The sequence below is a fragment of the Panthera uncia genome (assembly GCF_023721935.1).
Source record: "Panthera uncia isolate 11264 chromosome B3 unlocalized genomic scaffold, Puncia_PCG_1.0 HiC_scaffold_1, whole genome shotgun sequence".
Lineage (NCBI taxonomy): Eukaryota > Metazoa > Chordata > Mammalia > Carnivora > Felidae > Panthera > Panthera uncia.
This window is the reverse complement of record NW_026057582.1, coordinates 30903099-30923012: the sequence shown is the minus strand read 5'-3', so window position 1 is coordinate 30923012 and position 19914 is coordinate 30903099. Positions and strand designations below refer to the sequence as shown.

The window sequence follows — 19914 nt, the reverse complement described above, 5'->3', positions numbered from 1 at the left end:
ATACAATTAAACTGCTGGTGACTTAATTGCAGTTGTGACACAGAGCACAGTGGAAAGCAGAGGCTGTTAAGGAGACTCGTCACAGGGGTCCTGATTGACTTGGGAAGTCAGTGCCCCAAAGAAGCAGCATCTGCGCTGAAATTGGAAGGATGGATGGGAGGTATGAGGTTGGGGCCCAGTCCAGGGGAAGGGCCAGCAAGTCCTGAGGAAGGAACAGTGCAGTGGGGGCTAACCATTCCTATGCAGCTGGGGGCGCGGAGGGGAGGGACCTGTACTATGATACCAATACCGACAGAGCAGGCACACAGGTAGGGATCATTCCCCTACCCAGTCCTTCCAAGTAAGCGTTTGCAGTTTGGGCCGGGAAACTCACCATTACTTACAATCTTCATTCTGTGGAAAAGTGAATTCAGGGTGCCAAAAATCTGACTTATAAAGGACTCATTGATACCATTATCAGAGTTTTCTACCTTGACACATACTCACTTCGGGCTCAGCAACCCTGGGCCCCTCAGATTACTGGCTAACTTAGGGAAGGGATAACTTATCTGCAGGGTCGTAGGAAGGCTGGGGGAGGGCTGTGTGAGAAGGATTCCTGCAGGGGCAGCCTCACCGGGAATGAGTTGCTTGGCTGCTTAATGATGATATCTGCCGTGGGTATATGGGTCCTGTCTCAGCCACTCCGGTACATCCCCTTCAATGTCTTTGTGACTCCTTTTCCTTTAATTCAAGGGGAAAAATCCTGTGTTTAATGTACAGCTTTCCTTATCTAATAGATGTTCCTTCAAAGGAAAGACAAGAACAAACAGCTTACATTACTCTATGCATTTGAGAATTTTAAGCTTTTGGCGGTGGTTGGACAAAGATCTCTTTTCACAGTAAGTGATAAAAAAAAAAGGGGGAGCTTCTTATCCGGGATATGTTTTAGGTAAGGTTTGTTACTGAACACTGCTTTAGATCGGGCAGTGTTAGGCCCCGTGTATGTAAAGAGACACAGGACACAGTCCTTCACAAACATATAAACACACGAATGATGATGCGGTGTGCTGAGGGTTTTGATGGAAATCTGAGCACAATGCAGCAAGAGCTCCAAGGAGCTACTGGTGGTGTTTAAAACATGAAAACATTTGCTCTCTGGGATGACGAGCTCAGCGCAGTATGGAATTTGAACTTGAGTGGGGAGAAAACTTTGGTGGCAGGGTCAAACATCTAGGCAGGAGGTAAAGGACTGAAGGAAGTCATTATGGATAAGCGAGAAAAGCCTGCTGGAGAGAGAGGCCCAGCCAGCACCATAGTTTTTTTCAGACGCTCCAACGGAGGCACCAGTGAGTAAAGCCACAGTGGATGTTCCAGCCCCAGCCAAGCTCCCAACTGAAGGTAGCCAAATGTGTCACCTCAGCTGACACCTCGCGGAGCAGAAGAATCTCCCAGCTGAGCCCAGCCAAGCCATGGACTCGAGAGAAATGATCAGTTATTTAAAGTCACTAAGTTCGGGGACGGTTCGCTTTGCAGGAACAGCTAAGCGAAGCAAAAATATCAAAAGTGAGTAGCTGGAGCCGTGTTATGCAGAAGTTTACTAAAGAAAACCTCACATCAGTTGAGTTTGGCCTGTGAGTTTTGGCTCTGATCTCATAAAGGGGAAAGCCACTTGCTACTCCAAATTGTGGCCTTCCCATTTCTAGGCACAGTGGCTGGGGCGCTGCCCCGGCTGTTTAGAATGGCTCCTGCCCCCTCTTCTATAGCTGGGAAAAGTAGAGAGATACGCGTGTTACCAGAAAAATGCCGATTAAGAATTTCAGATGCTGGTTAAATCAGCGTGGTACAGGTGGAAGTGAAGACTGCAAAACCAATTCCATATTCTACAGACTCGAACATCTCCTCCTAGATGGAACCTTAGGCTGCCTCTGTTGTTCCCTGTATTGTCATGGAAACTTGGAAGTCAGTCAAACCTAACACAGCTTGTGGCATTGGAGTGGTCTCCCAGTGCAAAAGGGTTTGCATTCTACTCTGCTGGAGCCTGTGTGCATTTCGGACAGAAGGGATTGTTAGTCTGACACTAACTTCATCCACCTCCATCTCTTCTCTGGAGACGACAGTCCCCAGCCGGTAGCTTACTTTTCCACTAGGAAGGATGGGTTGTTTATATGTATTTCAAGTGCTTGTCCTACTTTACAAATGTGAGCAAAACATAAACTGCTGTGTGTTTGCTTTGGAATCATTCACTCCCCAAGGAGAGAGAGGGTGGGAGTAGCAGATGATTGCAAACTCACAATTGTCCTGGCCCCTTTTGTTTGGTTTCCGTATTATGCAATCATATTTAGCATAATTGTTTTGTTTTTGTTGTCTTTTGGTTAGGAAGAAGGAAGGGAATGTATGTGAGGATTTTTATGGAAATACTATCCCCCCCCCCCAGAAGGAAATAGTCCAGGCTTTGTCTAGCTGGGGAGACAGCTTGCCCTCCCCCAGCCCCCAACCCAATACCAAAAACTTCCTTCAACCATGGCGGCTTTTGAGCCTACAGCAGATGTCTGTGGCTCAGAGGTTCAGGTACAACAGGGTGACTCAGACTGAGTTTGGTCTCTGTGTTGAGAGAACTGACCCAGGCCATAGGCCGGTGCTGGGCACTTGTAGCCTGAACCCCTAACTCCTGCAGAAGAGAGGAAAAAGCCAACTTTGTGACCTCAGGTAGATTGATGAACTCCTAGGCAGTCCTGCTGTTGACCAATAAGTAATGAACTGATTTCATGTCCAGTTTCAAAATGCAGAAATGATCTGCTTCGTTTTTCCCATGGTCCAGTGAGTCTTAGCTTGGCTCAACTAGGAGAAACTCCAGCAAGGATGAATGTCTTTGTCCCCTCCCCCCACGCCTCCACCTCTGTAACTGTGCTCGTGAATATGGTAGCCCCTAGCCACACGCGGCTATGCAAATTTAACTAAAATTAAATGCAACTAAAAATTCAGTTCCTCAGTTGCATTAGCTACATTTTAGGGCTTAATAGCCACATGTGGTGTGTGGCCACTGTGTTGGACAGCACAGATATAGAACTCGTTTGTCATTGCAGACAGTTCTGTTGGACTGTGTGGCTTTTAGCCTTGCAGAGTCCCTAGGACTAAATCCTCTCGAGGCCCTGCAGCATCCTGTTCCCTTGCTGTATGGCCACTGTCTGCTTGCTTGTTGTCTCCACCCTAAAGTGTAAGCTCACTGGGGGGTGGGACTATGTTGGTTATGTTCTGTTTGCCATGCCTCATGCAGTGCTGGGCTCATAGTGCTGGCTTATTGAGGACAAAAGTAGATGAATGGATGGCTCAATAAACAGTGTCTGTGGACCTAAAGTAATCCCCTCAGGCCGTGGAGGTTTGGGTGATCATATTAGGGCATAGTCATCCTATTAAAAGTCCATTTTATAGAACTCATTGCCTTTTTTTTTTTTTTTAAACAACCACAAATACACACAGTTCCTAAAACAGGTGAAAATGAGACACCACAGACGGGGCAAGACAGTCTTTTAGCAATGGCCCCGTGCTGTCTCGGAACTTTTTTACTTGGCCTCAGGGGCCAGTAATTTCTAGATGGAACCTTTGGGGAGCCCTTGTGGAGGTGGGAAGGATCTCCGTGTGTTGGGGGTGGGTGGGGCTTCCTCTGAAGCTCTTTAACCTGTTTTCAGACAGAATGTTCCCCTAGTCATTAAGCTTGTCTCTGGCACAGCTGTCGTAGCGTCTCTGTTGGCCCAGAGCAAGCCATTTCCAAACCAAATTTATGGCTTGCAGTTCAATGCCACAGTGACGCCCACAGCTCTCCTCTCCCGTGAGCTGAGGAAGAGAGAACAGGGCAATCTCCTTGGGTTTGAAAAGGAACTTTGTCTCTTTCGATGCCTGCTTTTTAAGGTGAACACGAGCCCTGTGAGGCTCTTCTCCCAGGCAGTCCTGTCTTGTCTGGGTCTTTAGCGGTTGGTGGCTGGCACACAGTAGGCTTTTGGTAAATGGCTTTTGACTTTGGGAATCCAGTTGTGCAGGAGGGGCGGACCTTCTGTTTGCAGACTTGCCCTGTAATAAAGAAGGGCGGTTTTGGTGTAGTTGGAAGCACGGCTTCGAGCCAGGCTGTGGGTGTCACTTCCAACACTCACACCCTGTGCTTAGAAGAGTTACCTGGGCTTTGGTCTCCTCATCTGTAACATTAGGTTTGTAGCTTACTCTGCCTATCATAGGCTTATTGTAAAGATTAAATTAGCGAACACAGTGGAAGTGATACCTAATTATTAGTTCCTATTGTTACCGATCTTCAGAGTTAAGGTCTGGCTACCAAATCCCTTTGTGACCAAGGATGAGTTCCTGGGTTTTCCCAGGCTTTAGGAGATACAGATAGTTCTGTCCTTGTCCGATCCTGAGAAAGAAAGGGCATGTTTTTCCTTGGATCCTGCTGATTCCCGTGGCAAATTAACCTAACCAAGTAGGTCTTAAAGGCAGGCCACACTGCAGGTAAGTAGCACGTGGGTCCACAGATGAGGTGGTGGTGATAACAGCAGAGCCATGGCCTGCTCTCAGACGGTCTCGGGGTCACTGGTTGGCCTGGAGAAGCCTGGATGTGAGGACACCGATCCCACCCTCGGCCCAGGTGCCGGCTGCTCACCAGGCAGAATTACAGAGCCAGGTCTGGCTGCATTTCTAGGCTGCGGACAGGTTAGGCATGGGTCTGGGAGAGCCATCCATCCAGAGGGAGGAAGAGAGATGTTTTGAGACCGGCTTTGTGGGTTGCAGCCACCTGTGTCCTGTGTCCATCCAGGAGCCTGTGGCCAGGGCTTCCCAAACCTGCCTCATTCAGCTAGACCTTTGGGGTCCAAGTTTTCCATGGTGCACAGTCGCTTTAGGCAGAGACAGTTGTAGTGGCAGACGGGCCTGGGTGGGGTAGGAGAGAAAAGACCCACCTTTCAATCTCAGAGCCAGCTTAAGTTCTGAGGTGGAGCTGGGGCAGGAATTTGTGGACCACCTCAGCCACCATAGAATGTGGGGTTGGCACAGAGGGGAAAGCTCAGGGCATGGGGGTGCGGGAGTGGCCCAGTGATCCCCTGGGGTTATGGCAGGAGCCTTCAAGGCCAGACCTGTCACATTACACCAGTCGCTTTTGAGGTAATAGCACGTGGGAGATGCTGCTACAGGGACACATTCACCCCTCAGATGCCTGAGTGCCCCGGCCTTGTGCTCAATGCTGGGGATGTATTCACAAGCCAAATAGACATTCTCCTTGTCTTTGCGGGATTCGGAGTTGGGGATTCCATTGTTAATCAACTCACACAGTTCATCGTCACAAACTGTATTCAGTGCCGGGAAGGAAAAGTGACGTGTGAGAAGTTATTCTAGGAGACCCGTGCTCATCTGTGAGAGTCAGGGAAAGCCTCCTAAAAGAGATGATGTGAGCTGAAATCTGAAGTAGGGGTGGGAGGGAAGGGAGAAGGCACAGTGTGTCCAAAGGCCTGGAAGTAGGAGCAAATGAAGCTCATTTGGGAAACGGAAAGCAGGCCAGTGTGCCTGACCAGCGGTGGGCGAGGTGAGGACGAAGAGGTAAGAGCTGAGGCCGGGGAGGAGGCCCCCAAGGTCAGATTCTGCCAGGCCTGTGAGACTGTGTGAAGGTCCTGAGGGGCAATAGGACACCACTCAAGGGTTTCAAACAGGGTGAACCTGAGGGCAGTGAGGCCAAGGATCTCATGCAGGGTTGAGGTGTGGACGGCACTACCCCTTTCCACTATCCTGTCAGCTCAAACTCTCTCCTCTGTGTGGCAGCCTGGGAGGCAGTGGGCTTCCTCTGGATATGGTTCTCTATATTATTGGTTTCCCTCCCAGAGCACTAGACTCTACTATGAGATGCTATCAGGACATTTCCTTTTGGGCTTGGGCAGGATTCAGGTTGAACCCGTGTGTGTGGGAGCCCAGAGGGTCTGCAGGGAAGGCAAGTTGCACTGTCCATCCTGAGGAGGGCTGCATGGTTTCAGCCCTCAGCTGTTCTCTCCCTGTGCTGACCAGCCAGCATTCAGGCAGGAGGTCAGGATCGCAGGAGGAACCGGTCTCGCATTTGGGGGACAGTGCGTGCCCTAGAAGACAGGCTTGGACTCTCCTGGAATTTGGCCGGGGTGGGGTATGTTTTCCTGGTGCTCCCTTGAAGGGAGAGGTACTGCCTGCGGACTCCCTCTGCTGTTCTGGAAAAGGGTCAAACTCTCATTTATTTGCTTTGCACAAAGGGCCTGAAGATACATCGGAAACAGGGGTTGTATTCACACCCTCCCTAGATCCTCTGAGTTTGGTGTGATTATTCAGTCACTCCAGTATCACCAGTGGCCAGATGTGTGCTCACGACCTTACCATGCATTATTGTGGAATATGCATTCTGTCAATTGTACTGATAAAGAGCCTTGAGTGGGCTTAGAGCTCTGCTCTTTAGGGGTAGATAAGAGTGGATGCAGCCCCTGCAGCCTAATCATGGGTTATGCAACAGAAGCTCACGGATTCTGTGATCCAATTACTGTTTTCCAGCTGTATCCTATACTTGCTAACAGGGATTCACTAAAAAAAGGGTTCACGGTCAGGTAAATGGGAGATGCATCATTCTGCATGCCCCTTGACCTGGTTATCTATTGCTGTGTAACAAGCTACCACAAAATCTAATGGCCTAATACATCAGTTTATTATCATCCCTTACAGTTCCATGGATTGACTGGGATCAGCTGGGTGGTTCTCACTTGGGGTGTCTCATGCGATTATTTTTATTTATTTTTATTATTTTTATGCAATCAGATGATAGTGGGGGGTGGACTCATCTAACAGCTTCTTCACTCACATATCTCTGTGCCTGGGTTGGTTGGGCATTTCTCTCTGCACCTGGTTTTGTCACATGCTAGCTTGGGCTTCCTCATAGCATGGCAGTCTCAGGGCTCTTTGGCTTCTTATGTACTTAGTTCCTTCAGAGTGAGTGTTGTCAGAGGCCTGGGAGGAAACTGTAAAGCTTCCTATGACCTTGCTCAAAAGGCCCCAAACATCATTTCCACAGCATTTTATTGGTCAAATTACTGAGGCTGGCCCAGATTCAAGGGAGGGAATTAGCTCAACAGGAAGAGTAGCACACAATTTGCTGCTATCACAATGTATAAGAATATATCAAAGATGTCGAGCAGTCCTGCAGCAAGGAAACCTGTTTAACTCAGTATTTCCCAATCCGATTGTTATCTTTTTAAATCAGGAAATCCTTTTCTCAGAGAAAATCACTTACCTCTGCCAGAGAACAATGGTCAGAAGTTGAAGGGGGATGGAGTTGGGTCTCAGTACTACTCTCTAATCAATGAAACTCCCCAAAGCTGGGATGCAGAGATTGCTAGTGAGTTGCTGATTTGGGGAAGTACCCAAACAGGGGTCATGTGACTACATGCAAAGATGGAGAGGCTGAATATCCCGGTGGCGAAAGCTTTGATTTGACTTCTGACCGATCTAGGTTCAAATCCGTCACTTCTAGCTGTGTAACGTTGGACAAGTTCCCTCTTTCTGGCTTGATTTTCTTTATCTGCAAAATAAATAGTTCCTATTTCATAGGGCTGTTGTGAGGATTAATGAGATCCTGCCTGTGAATGACTTAGCACAAGATGCTTTCCTTGGTTAGACTTCGTGGCGGCTGAGTTCCCTTCCACTTCTAGGGGTTATTGACTTTGGGTTTATTCTGGACCTGCGCCCCAAGGCGAGGCAGTATTGTAAGACATGGGCTCACCCCTGCTTTTCTTGCAAACGTAACCTCTGTACTCTTTCACTTTTCTCCAACCTAGTTCCTCATAAGTGACCGTGACCCGCAGTGCAACCTCCACTGCTCCAGGACCCAGCCCAAACCCATCTGTGCCTCCGATGGCAGGTCCTACGAGTCCATGTGTGAGTACCAGCGAGCCAAGTGCAGAGACCCGACCCTGGGTGTGGTACATCGAGGTAGATGCAAAGGTGAGTATGGGCACATTCGCCCAGCCGCAACGAGGCTCCCGGGCCGCATGGCTCCCTTCGTGCTGTGCTTGAAGTTTCATGGGAAACTCAGAATGCATCTGTTCATTTTGTTTGCCACTAACCCTCCGCCCTCCCACCAGGGAACATGGGAAGGAGAACTGGCCTACCTGAAGGAATGAGTACTTTTCTGTCCTTCCAACACTGCCACCAGGCTAGGGCTTAGAGAGACGTGCTGCTCTCTGGCTGGTGCCATTTATTCGTATTTTTCGTTTTTGTAAATGGAGATGCTTAAAATGGCAAGACGTTATTGTTGGCTCCTGAGTAGGGATTCCAAATGGCTGGCCAACAGATGGGTTTTGTTTGGGCTGCTCGTGTGTTTAAAAATATTAAAAACATTTGAGACAACATTTCAAAATTGAGAGATTCAACATAAAAATCTGGATTTTGGTACTTCTCATAAATAATTGGAAGCCCTGGTAATGTTAGGTCTGTGTTCCCTCCCACAGGGAAACACATGGTTAGATCTGAGTAGCAGCTTCCTCCTCTAAAGGGGAGCCCGTTCTCCACTTTGCCACAGTCCCCAGCACTCCCTGTGGTGTCTCCAAGCTGAGTGCCGTTCTTTGCACACCCAGTTCAGTCCCCTAATTTATATCACTTTCCTAGGCCCTGTGGGGATTGGAGTTTGTGATTTAATCGGCTCTGGGCTGCGCTGTGTCGAGCTGTTGTCGGAAATGGCATAAGACTGAGCAGGCTGCCCTAGAGCTTTTGGTGTTCCAAAGAAAGTGCTTGCAATTCTTAAACCATAAAACATCTTTGAGACCCCTTGGGCTTGCAAGTTTTTTAATAAGCCCAGTGAAAAAAAATTTCCCCTGGTTGGAGGTGGGTGTGGCTAAAGGTACTTGGGAGAAAAAAATAAGCAGAATCTGGTATAAATATGCCTCCCTGGCTTTTCTAAGGTCAACATTAAGGGGACGATGAGGCCGAGCAGCACTTATTAGCCACTGCCTTTGTGTTGTTAGAAAATCCAGTTGGTGGTATTGTGGGCTCACCCACAGGCAGAGAGGTTTTCTCTCAGCATTCCTAGTACTGGGCAGCCATTTTGTCCCATGGCTCCAGTGCGGATCCGGGTGAAATATGAAATGTGCTCCTCCTCTCCTCTTATAGACGCTGGCCAGAGCAAGTGTCGCCTGGAGCGAGCGCAGGCCCTAGAGCAAGCCAAGAAGCCCCAGGAGGCGGTGTTTGTCCCGGAGTGCAGCGAGGATGGCTCTTTTACCCAGGTGAAGCCTTGGCCAAGTCTCTCAGCCCGATTTCCTGGACTGAGGCCAAGGGGAGGCGCTTGAGAGTGGGAGGGCCCCTCAGAGCCTTTGCTTTCTGGGAAACAGCTGAGGGCTCTTTGACACCTTCTGGTACTACCTTCTGGTGCCTGCATTCCCCCTCCTGGGCTCTCCATGCCACCTTTTGCCAGCTGGCAGTGGGTCCTGAAAAAGGGGCATGGAAGTCTGAGCCAGGAAACTGGTATTGCTTGGTCCCCATGCTCCCTGCTGGCTGTCTCCATTTTTCTCTTCTGTCAAATGCTGACTGATTATTTTTCTTATCCCAGCCAGTTTCCATGGGCAACCCCTGGTAATCCCATCACTGTTTATTTCTACCCCTTCTGCACTCCCCTTCTTCCTACCCCCAGTCCTTGAACGAAGCAGTGCTCCCTCTGAGTACCCATTGTCCCACGATTCTTGGTGTGAGTGCGAGCGTGTGCACGCGTGTGTGCACATGCACGCACCCAGATTTTAACATTTCTTTTCAGGCAGTCCCACCTCTCATCCTGCATTGTCTTCTGGCTACTGCTTTGTGTAATAGTGACGTTGGCACAAACAGGCAGCATGGGGACAATAGGATGCCCCTTTACAAAGCTTTGAGGCTAGATGGGGGATGTCGTCTCGGTGGGGGGGTGGGAGGCAGCTGGATGAAGGTGTTGTCAGGGTGAAAGTAGGGAAGTTCGCTGGACGAGGGTGAGTCAGCCACATGGTTGGGGTGATCGTGGTGCCTGCTTCTCCCTTTGTGGAATAGGGCCCCATTTGGGGGAGTCCCACTACCTTAGGGCTGGAAGCAGAGGCTTCAGAGGTTTCAAAGCTTCTCTGTAATTCTGAATCAAGGGGGCAAAGGGTGTAGCCTGGCCTTTGGTTTCATGGGTTTTGTGTTTCTTTTCAGGGCTGGGCCTGGGGCTTGCTGATTTCAGACTGACGCTTGTTGGGAAGCGTGGACGGGTGTTGGGGAAGGGTTTGGGCATCATATTTTTTAAGTTTGTTTATTTATTTAGAAAGTGTGCACGTGAGCAGGGGAGGGACATAGAGAGAGGGAGAGAGAGGATCTCAAGCAGGCTCCTAGCTGTCAGCGCAGACGTGGGGCTTGAACTCACGAAACGTGAGATCATGACCTGGGCAGAAACCAAGAGTCCGACACTTAACTGACTGAGCCACCCCACGCGCCCCTAGGCATCGTATTTCTTAAAGTTCGTAGCCAGTTCACACATTTGGCCAGGATTGAGAGCCGCTAGATTGGCCAGGATTGAGAACCGCTAGACCTTGGCTGCCGACCCTGTGAGAGGCGCCCTTGTTCATTTTCTCACGTAAGCCTCACCGCAGGCCTGTGAGGTGGGTGTTGGTGTCCCCATTTATAGGGACAAGGAGTGGCAGAGCCGGGATTCACACTCAGACCCTGCTAGCGCCCATGTCCTCCTGGTCCTCCGTGTTCTGGTGCCCTCTAAACTGGCAGCTGCCAGGGAGACTGAGGTGGGGAGTGCAGGGAGGCGGTCTCATGCTGTGGTTCGAGCGTGGGCCCTGGAGCCACACCGCCCGGGTGTGATGCCCACCCCCCCACGTCAGGCGAGTCACTGAGCATCTCTGGGCTTCAGTGTCCTTCTGTGAGCAACGGGGATTATGATCTCCGTTATTATCCTATATAACCATAATAATTACACTGTACGTATTATTACATGTTACTACGGTGACTACCGTTCTTAATGAGAGTTGCTATAGCTTCCCTCATAGGGCCGGGGTGAGGGTTAAATATGTTACCGTGTGCACGACACTGGGAACACACAAATGCTATTTAAGCATCTTGCACGTTCGTCATCATTGCTCCCATATCTACTCTGGTTCTACTCACGCCTCCCCGAGGTGTTACGGGTGACGTCCCTTAAGGAACATGAAGCCTTTTGTTGAGCCTCCCCCCTCATCAGTGTTTTATTTTTTTCTGTCTTCTGGTGAAAAGAACGCAGGTGACATTTGCGTACGTATTTGAAACTGCACTCCTGGGAATTCACGTGCAGGGGAGATCATCAGACCTCCCTCTGCCACTTTGGGGCCGGGATGGGGGTAGAGGTCATAGGGAGGAGGCGGAGTGGATGGCCGTCATTTCCCCCTTTCTCTAGGATTGTGTAATCCCCAGTGTGTTGCTTATGAGAAGGTTGACCCCTGCCCTCCTGGTTCTGAAGTGTCCTCTGCCTCGCGACACACAGCTGCTGGCCAGCTTTTCTTTTGGCGAGGCCAGGGCAGGCCAGGTGGTGTTTGCCGGAAAGGAACTTCCAGATTAGTCAGGGCAGAATTGCTAAAAGAGAGGGCCTCTGAAGTTCAGCAGAGGTTGGAGAGACAGTCGAGAACCCCTTCATTTGTTTGACACGCTAAGCACTGCCATGTGTCTCCAGGCTCGAGGCTGGCTCGCCCCGGTGGGCAGCCGGGCAGCCAGACAGCCGGCCCGCCGGCCTGTCCTCATTACAGTGATTGAAATGGATGTGCTCTTTCCCTTGATCAAAGACGCTGCAACAACTTCACAAAATGAGGCTGCCTCTTTGAATGTGCTTCAGTTGCATCGACAGGCTGCCCAAGGGCTGCGAGACAAAATGCTTTCTCCCTCCCCCAGCCTCTGCTGTCACTTAGCTGGACTTTTGTCTTGTTTTGTTTTGTTAAGACCCAAATCCAGCGACCAGCTGTGCTGCTTTAATATTCTTTAGAATATTGATATGCGCACATCACGATGTTATTACCGTATCTTGGCCCTGTGAATTGTAACGCAGTATCACGCTCTTGAGGCTTATGGAGGGAGCAAGGGGACCCTAATGGGACTGGATTTGTTTGGCATGGGACACAGCTTGGGACCACATGAGTTGGTTGGTTTTAATGGGGTTCATGTGGGACGCAGAGGTCTCTGTTCTCTTCCTTGTTTCCCTGTCCTCTTTGTGTGCCCCCCAGCCCCCACCCCAACTTAACACAGCAGGGTGGTGCACATTAGGTCACATGTGCCTTTTAAAAACCTTGATACCGAGTCTGCCCCCCAAATGCTAGGAGTGGGACCCCAAACATTTTAAGCTCCCCAGGTGATGATAGTGTTTGGTCAAGGTTTTGAATGACCTGCTGTTGGAAGGACTTCATCACTCTTGTTCTTGATTGCATCATCGGAATGTGGAGTTAAGGCTCTCTGGTGACCTGCTGAGTAAGGCTGGGAGTTAAGTGCTTTGTCCTTTCCTGCAGCCTTATCTGTTTTCTCTTCTGGGCGTCAGGAACGAAATTCCTGACATCTGTTCTGCCAAGTCCTCTGCCAAGCAGTTGTCTGATGCCCAAACTGATGAACTGAAAGCCCGGCCCATAGTGGAAGGGGATTGGATTAGCACCACCAGGAAATGTTGGCTGGAGTTTGTCAGGCTTGTGCATCACTGAGTAATAATGATCTACTCTACTGAGTGTTACTTGGTGCTAGGCACTGGGTTTTACACCCATTAATCTTCACTGGAACCCTTTGAGGTAGTTACTAATACCCTTATTTATAAAAGAAAACTAAATTTCAAAGAGGTTGAATAACTGGTTCAAGGTCACTGCACTAGAAAGGATTTGTACCCAGGGCTACCTAATTTCAAGGCCTGTGCTTTTGACTTTTTTATGCTATAAAAGTGGCCTTGATGCGTATGTAATTCATTTTCATCACCATTGTTATTCCAGAAGTCCCCACTGTGATGCTGGTGATCAATCGATAATGGGGGGAAAAAGGAAGAAAGAAAGAAAGAAAGAGAGAAAGAAAGAAAGAAAGAAAGAAAGAAAGAAAGAAAGAAAGGGAAAAAGAAAGAAAAAATCCTTTTGGTTATAGAAATCTTCAAATATACAAAAAAGAAATAATAGTATAATGAACTCCATGTATCTGTCACCCAGCTTCAACAATAATGAACATGTGGCCGATTCTGTTTCATTTCTGCCTCGTTTTCATCTCACGTCCCAAACTGGATTGCTTCAAAGCACATCCCAGACACGGTGTTTTTCATCTCAAACATTTTGGAGTTCCTCTGTGTTGTGCACCGTGTGCTGGTTGGCATGGAGGGTTTAAGAAATGTCACGACTTGTGCCTTCAAGGAGCTTATGTGCAGAAAAGATACGAGAACCAATAATAAAGTAGCTAGTATACAAGGCCATACATGTACAACTGGTTATATTTCAAACGCCCATTTACAAGTCAGTAATTTGGAATTCTGAGCACATTTTATTGTTGAGAAAATAAATACCAATTAAAATTTCTGAACATAAAACCTTAACCAGTACTAAAACACACATGACATATATTAGCCTTAATGACAAAGGGCTAATATATAAAGAATTCTTACACACCAGAAGGAAGGAGATCCTAGCAGAAAAGCAGACAAGAGATAACCAACCAGCAGCCACACAGTAGTAACAAAGAGCCAATGAGTGAATATGAGTCCTGTCACTTTCCTTAGTAAGGAAAGAAATACACATTTAAAAAAAATGTCATTTTGCTGACCAAATTGTTAAAAATTGGAGAAAAGATGGTAATATTCAGGCTTGACTACTATTAACTATTGAGAATTGCTAAAGGGAAAAAACTACCCCCACTTTGCAGTTTGGAAAGTAAATTGGCATTGGCATTGGCAGTTTGTGGGATAGTTTTGCAAAATGGGTCAAAAGTCCTTGGTTGTGGCCACATCTTGTGCCTATACTTCCACTTCTAGGAATTTATTCTAAGGAAACAATTAAAACTCTGTGCAAATCCGTAGCCACAAGGAATTTTATCTAAGTTCTGCTTATAGTAGCAAACATTTGCAAACAATGTAAATATCCAATAATAGAGAATTACGTAAATAAATTAGACATAATTTATATGCAATTCACGGCTGCCATACTCTGCATCTAATAAAATGATGTGTTACAGAGGCTCATTTCATGTAGTGGGTGTATGTGGGTATGCTAGGAACTTCATTAATCAAATAATTTAAAATAGAAATATTTTCATTTTGTTCTAAATAGAAAAGTTACACCTACTTTGTAAGAGAAGAATTCTGATAATGCACAAGGACATAAGGTAAAAAAGTAGAGCCAATGATCTCATCTCCATGAAAGAGCAACAATTAATTCTCTAACCCTCCAGTTTTTTTCCTTTGTGCAGGATTATCATTATTTAGGACAAAAATGGTGTGATATCATATATCTTTTAATAATATTTTCTTAAGCTAATTACATTGTGGACTTACTTCCAGGTTAATTACATATAAATCTACCTAATGTAAAAAAATGTTATTGAAGTGTAATTGACGTACCATTACCATATTATATTAGTTTCAGGTGTACAACATAATGATTCAACTTTTGTACACATTGTGAAATGATCATCTCAATAAGTCTAGTTACCATCCATCCCCATACAAATTTAATATAATATTGGTGATATCCCTTATGCTCTACATTACATCCTCATGACTTATTTATTTTATAACTGGAAGTTTATACTTCTTGTTCCCTTGATCTATTTCACACCTGCCAACCCCTCTCCCCTTGGAACCACAGTCTGTTCTCTGTATCTCGGTTTTGTTTTGTTTGTTTGTTTTGCTTTTTAGAGTCTACATATAAACGAAATCATGCCGTATTTGTCTTTCACTGTCTGACTTATTTCACTTAGCATAATACTGTCAAGGTTCATCCATGTTGTCACAAATGGCAAGATTTAATCCTTTTTTATGGCTGAATAGTATTCCATTGTGCACACGCACACACACACACACACACACACACACCCCATGTTTTCTTTGTCCATTCATCTGTTGTTGGACCCTTAGATTGTCTTCATATCTTGGCTATTGTAAATAATTCTGCAGTGAACATAGGGGTTCTTATATCTTTTTGAATTAATATTTTCATTTTATTTAGATAATACCCAGAAGTGGAATTATTGGATTATATGGTAGTTCTATTTTTAATTTTTTTTTAGGAACCTCCATATTATTTCTATAGTGGTGCACCAATATACATTCCCACCAATAGAGTATAAAGGTTCCCTTTTCTCCACTCTATATTTATTTCTTGTCTTTTTTATACCAGCCATTCTGAATGCTATCTCACCGTGGTTTTGATTTTCATTTTCCTGACAATTAGTGATATTGAATATCTTTTCATGTGCCTGTTGGCCATCTGTATGTCTTCTTTGTAAAAATGTCTATTCAGATCCTTTGTTCATTTCTAAATTGGATTGTGTTTTTTGTTAAGTTGCATGAGTTCTTTATATATTTGGATATTAACCTCTTATTGAATATATAGGTTGCCTTTTCATTTGCTTGATGGTTTCCTTCTTTGTGCAGAAGCTTTTTAGTTTGATATAGTCCCATTTGTCTCTTTTTGCTTTTGTTTCTCTTGCCTTTGGGGTCAGATCCAAAACAAAACAAAAAACAAAAACAAACCAATAAAAAACCAAAAAAACCCAAAATGAAACATTGCTAATAAGACTTATGTCAAGGAGCTTATTGCTTATGTTTTCTTCTAGGATTTTTATGGTTTCAGGTCTTACATTCAAAATTTAACCCATTTTGAGTTTATTTTGGTATATGGTGTAAAATAGTGGTCCAGTTTCATTCTTTTGCATGTGGCTGTCCAATTTTTCCAATACTATTTATTGAAGACTGTCCTTTCCTCTTTGTATATTCTTGCCTCCTTTGTCGTATATGAACTGACCATACAGGCATGGGTTAATTTCTGGGCTCTCGATTCTGGTCCATTGGTGTATGTGTCTGTTTGAATGCCAATACCATACTGTTTTGATTACTATAGCTTTGTAGTATAGTTTGAAATCTGGAAGTATGGTACCTCTGACTTTGTTCTTTCACCAGATTACTTTGGCTATTCAGGGGCTTGTAGGTTCCATACAAATTTTATAGTTATTTGTTCTAGTTCTGTTGAAAATGCCATTGGAATTTTGAAAGGGATTGCATTGGATCTGTAGATTGCTTTGGGTAGTGTGGACATTTAAGCAATATTAATTCTTACAATCCGTGAGCACAAAATATCTTTGCACTTATTTGTGTCTTTCTTAATTTCTTTCTCTAATGTCTTAACAGTTTTCAGTGTATAGGTCTTTCACCTCCTTGGTTAAATTTATTTGTAAATATATATTTTCTTTTTGATGCAATTGTAAATAGGATTGTTTTCTTGATTTCTCTTTCTAATATTTTGTTATTACTGCATAGAAACACAACAGATTTTTGTATATTAATCTTATGTCCTTCAACTTTACAGAACTCGCTTATTCTAACACCTTTTGGTGGAAGCTTTAAGGTTTTCTATATATAGTATCATGTCATCTGCAAATACTGCAAGTTTTACTTCTTTTCCTATTTAAATGGCCTTTCTTTCTTTTCTTTGCCTAATTATTGTGGCTAGGATTTCCAATACTATGTTGAATAAAAATGGGGGAAGATAAGGCTCCTTATCTTAGAGGAAAAGCTTTTAGCTTTTCATTATTGAGAATAATATTAGCATTGAGTTTGTCATATATGGTCTTTATTATGTGGAGGTACATTCAGTCTATATCCACTTTGTTGAGAAGTTTTAATCATAAATGGATGTTGAATTTTTTCAAATACCTTTTCTATATCTGTTAAGATGATCATATCATTTTTATCTTTCATTTTGTTGATGTGCTCTATCACTTTGATTGATTTGTGGATATTGAACTATCCTTGCATCCCTGGAATAAATCCCACTTGATCATGGTGTATGATCCTTTAATGTGTTGTTCTCTGGTCCTTTCTAATCTTTGTTGCTTTTGGTATGTATGTATGTATTTTTTCATCTTTTCTCCCCTCAGAGTGTCCCCCTTAAAATTTCTTGCAGGGCTGGTTTAGTGGTCACAAACTCCTTTAATTTGTGTTTGTCTGGGAAACTTTTTATCTCTCCTTTTATTTTGAATGACAGCCTTGCTGGATAAAGAATTCTTGGCTGCATATTTTTCTGATTCAGCACATTGACTATATCCTGCCACTCCTTTCTGGCTTGCCAAGTTTCTGTAGATAGGTCTGCTGCAAACTTGATCTGTCTTCCCTTGTAGGTCAAGGACTTCTTGTCCCTTGCTGCTTTCATGATTCTCTCCTTGCGTGAGTATTTTGTGAATTTGTGTATGATATGCCTTGTTGATGGTCGGTTTTTGTTGAATCTAATGGGAGTCCTCTGTGCTTCCTGGATTTTGATGTCTGTGTCTTTCCCCAGGTTAGGAAAGTTTTCTGCTATGATTTGCTCACATAACCCTTCTACCCCTATTTCTCTCTCTTCCTCTTCTGGGACCCCTATGATTCTGATGTTGTTCCTTTTTAATGAGTCACTGATTTCTCTAATACTTAAATCGTGCTCTTTTGCCTTAATCTCCCTCTTCTTCTCTGTTTCATTATTCTCCATAAGTTTGTCCTCCATATCACTGATTCTCTGTTCTGTATCATCCATCCTGGCTGCCACAGCATCCATTCAAGATTGCAGCTCAGTTATAGCATTTTTTATTTCATCCTGACTGGCTTCTACTTCTTTTATCTGTGCAGAAAGCGATTCTAATCCATTTTTGGCTCCAGCTAGTATTCTTATTATTGTGATTCTAAATTCTGGTTCAGATATCTTGCTGGTATCTGTGTTGGTTAAGTCCCTGGCTGGCGTGTCTTCCTGCTCTTTCTTTTGGGGTGAATTCTTCATTTTGTCATTTTGAAGGGAGAAAAGGAATTAATGAGGTAGAAAAAATTAAAATTAAAAAACTATTAAAATTAAAAAATTAAACACACACACATACACAAAATCGAATAAATGATGCTTGATCGTAGGTGTGTTTTGGTCTGGGTGTTGAAAGTGGCTTGATAGATTAGAGAAAAAAGGGGAAAAAGAGGGAAAAAAAGGAAATTGTTTGAAAATTTGAAAAAATGAATACACTGAAGTAGACTAAAGTGAAATGATGGAAGTAAAATAGAATTTGAAAAAATTTACACAAAAGTAAAAAATATAGTACAGGAGCACCTGGGTGGCTCAGTCGGTTAAGCATCTGACTTCGGCTCAGGTCATGATCTCACAGTTTGTGGGTTCAAGCCCCGCATCGGGCTCTGTGCTGACAGCTCAGAGCCTGGAGCCTGTTTCGGATTCTGTGTCTTCCTCTCTCTCTGCCCCTCCCCCACTTGCGCTCTGTCTCTCTCTCTGTCTCAAAAATAAATAAACATTAAAAAATTTTAAAAAAATATAGCAGAAAAAAATTAAAAATATTGTTAATAAAAATTGAAAATAAAAATGAATTTTTCTCTTTCTGTATCAAGAAACAGAGAAGAAACGAAAAAGAGAAAAAAAAAGAAAATTGAATAGTTGGACCAGCTAACAGACTGAAATACTACTAAAATTACTTCGTTTTCCCCTAGAAGTCAAACTATGAAGCGCTTTATAGTCCATAAACTAAGCAGCGGTGAGACTTGTGTTCTTGAAGAGTGAGGTTGGCCCAGTTAGGTGGGGGTTAGTGTAATGGCTCTGTTCTCCACTAGATGGGGCTGCTTAGCTTACTGGGGTGGATTGTTGTGGCACTTGTAGGCGTGTATGCACATGCTGGGGAGTGGTGAAAATGGCGTCACCCAGCTACCCAGTCTCTAGTATCGGAACTCTGTTCTCCCTGATCAGCAGTCATGCACCCGTCCTTCATCTTTGGCTTCTGTCCACTCCCCGCTTCCACACTGTCCGTGGCCGAGCCCCAGGCAGCGCCTTCCTCCCAAGTTTTGTCTCAGATGCAGCTGCCTTCCCTGGCCCCCCACTTCTGCCCCTCTGCAGAGGGTTTCACGGAGCAGTGACCAGGTGCTGGCCGCACCCAGGAATGCTTGCAGGACCGTGCTGCTGCCGGTGCTCAGAGATTGTGGCCAGGTGCCAGCCTGCCCCAGTAAAACTTCGTGAGACAGTGTAGCAGCAGCACCTTAGGGATTATGGAAAATCACAACACACATCTGGCACCAGGCTTCACCCCCAACGACCTTGTTCCAGCACCAGCAAATGTGGCCGTTCTCTGGGGTCTGCTGGGCCCAGGTGGCCTCACAGCCTCTACCAAGTGTCCTTCTGGCAGTGGAACCACTTCTCCCCATGTGGTCTGAGAACCTCCCGGACCTCACTCTGCTCCTGGGGATTCGCCCTTCCCACCAGAGCACCACCAGGTGTTGAGCTACAGAGTTGCAGACCACGCTCCCCCTGTTTACAGTCTTAATGGAATTTAAACCCTCTCCTTTCTCATTTCTCCCTTTTTAGTTCAGTCCCTGTGGCTGTTTCCAATTTTCCACTTTCTCTCCAGCTGCTTTTGGGGAGGGTGCTTTTCTCGTATTCTCCCCCCTGCCCCCTGTGTCCATTCTCTCTCCGCACCCAAAAGCGGCTCCCTGCCCTCTGTGGCTTCTCTCTCCCCAGGTTCACCTCTCCACACTGCCTACCTGCTGAATTCTGTGGTTCAGGTTGTGCAGATTGTTGTGTTAATCCTCAGGTCAGTTTTCTAGGTGTGCAGGGTGGTTTAGCATTGGTCTGGCTGTATTTCATGGATGCGAGACACAAAAAACTTCCATGCTGCTCTGCATGTTGGCTCTTCCCAATCCTTTAATGTATTGTTGAATTTGGTTTCCCGATACTTTGTTGAGGAGTT

The 19914-nt window shown here is 45.4% G+C and overlaps 1 protein-coding gene across 2 annotated transcripts in view; it reads left to right on the top strand.

Annotated features, from left to right (window-relative positions):
* Window positions 1-19914, top strand: part of SMOC1 (SPARC related modular calcium binding 1) — a 154244-nt gene that overhangs the window by 65078 nt on the left and 69252 nt on the right. For both annotated transcript variants that reach the window (XM_049612560.1, XM_049612559.1), the window contains exons 2-3: window positions 7800-7965; window positions 9130-9242. In XM_049612560.1, coding sequence (XP_049468517.1) covers window positions 7800-7965; window positions 9130-9242 — 279 coding nt within the window. The remainder of the gene's footprint in view (window positions 1-7799; window positions 7966-9129; window positions 9243-19914) is intronic.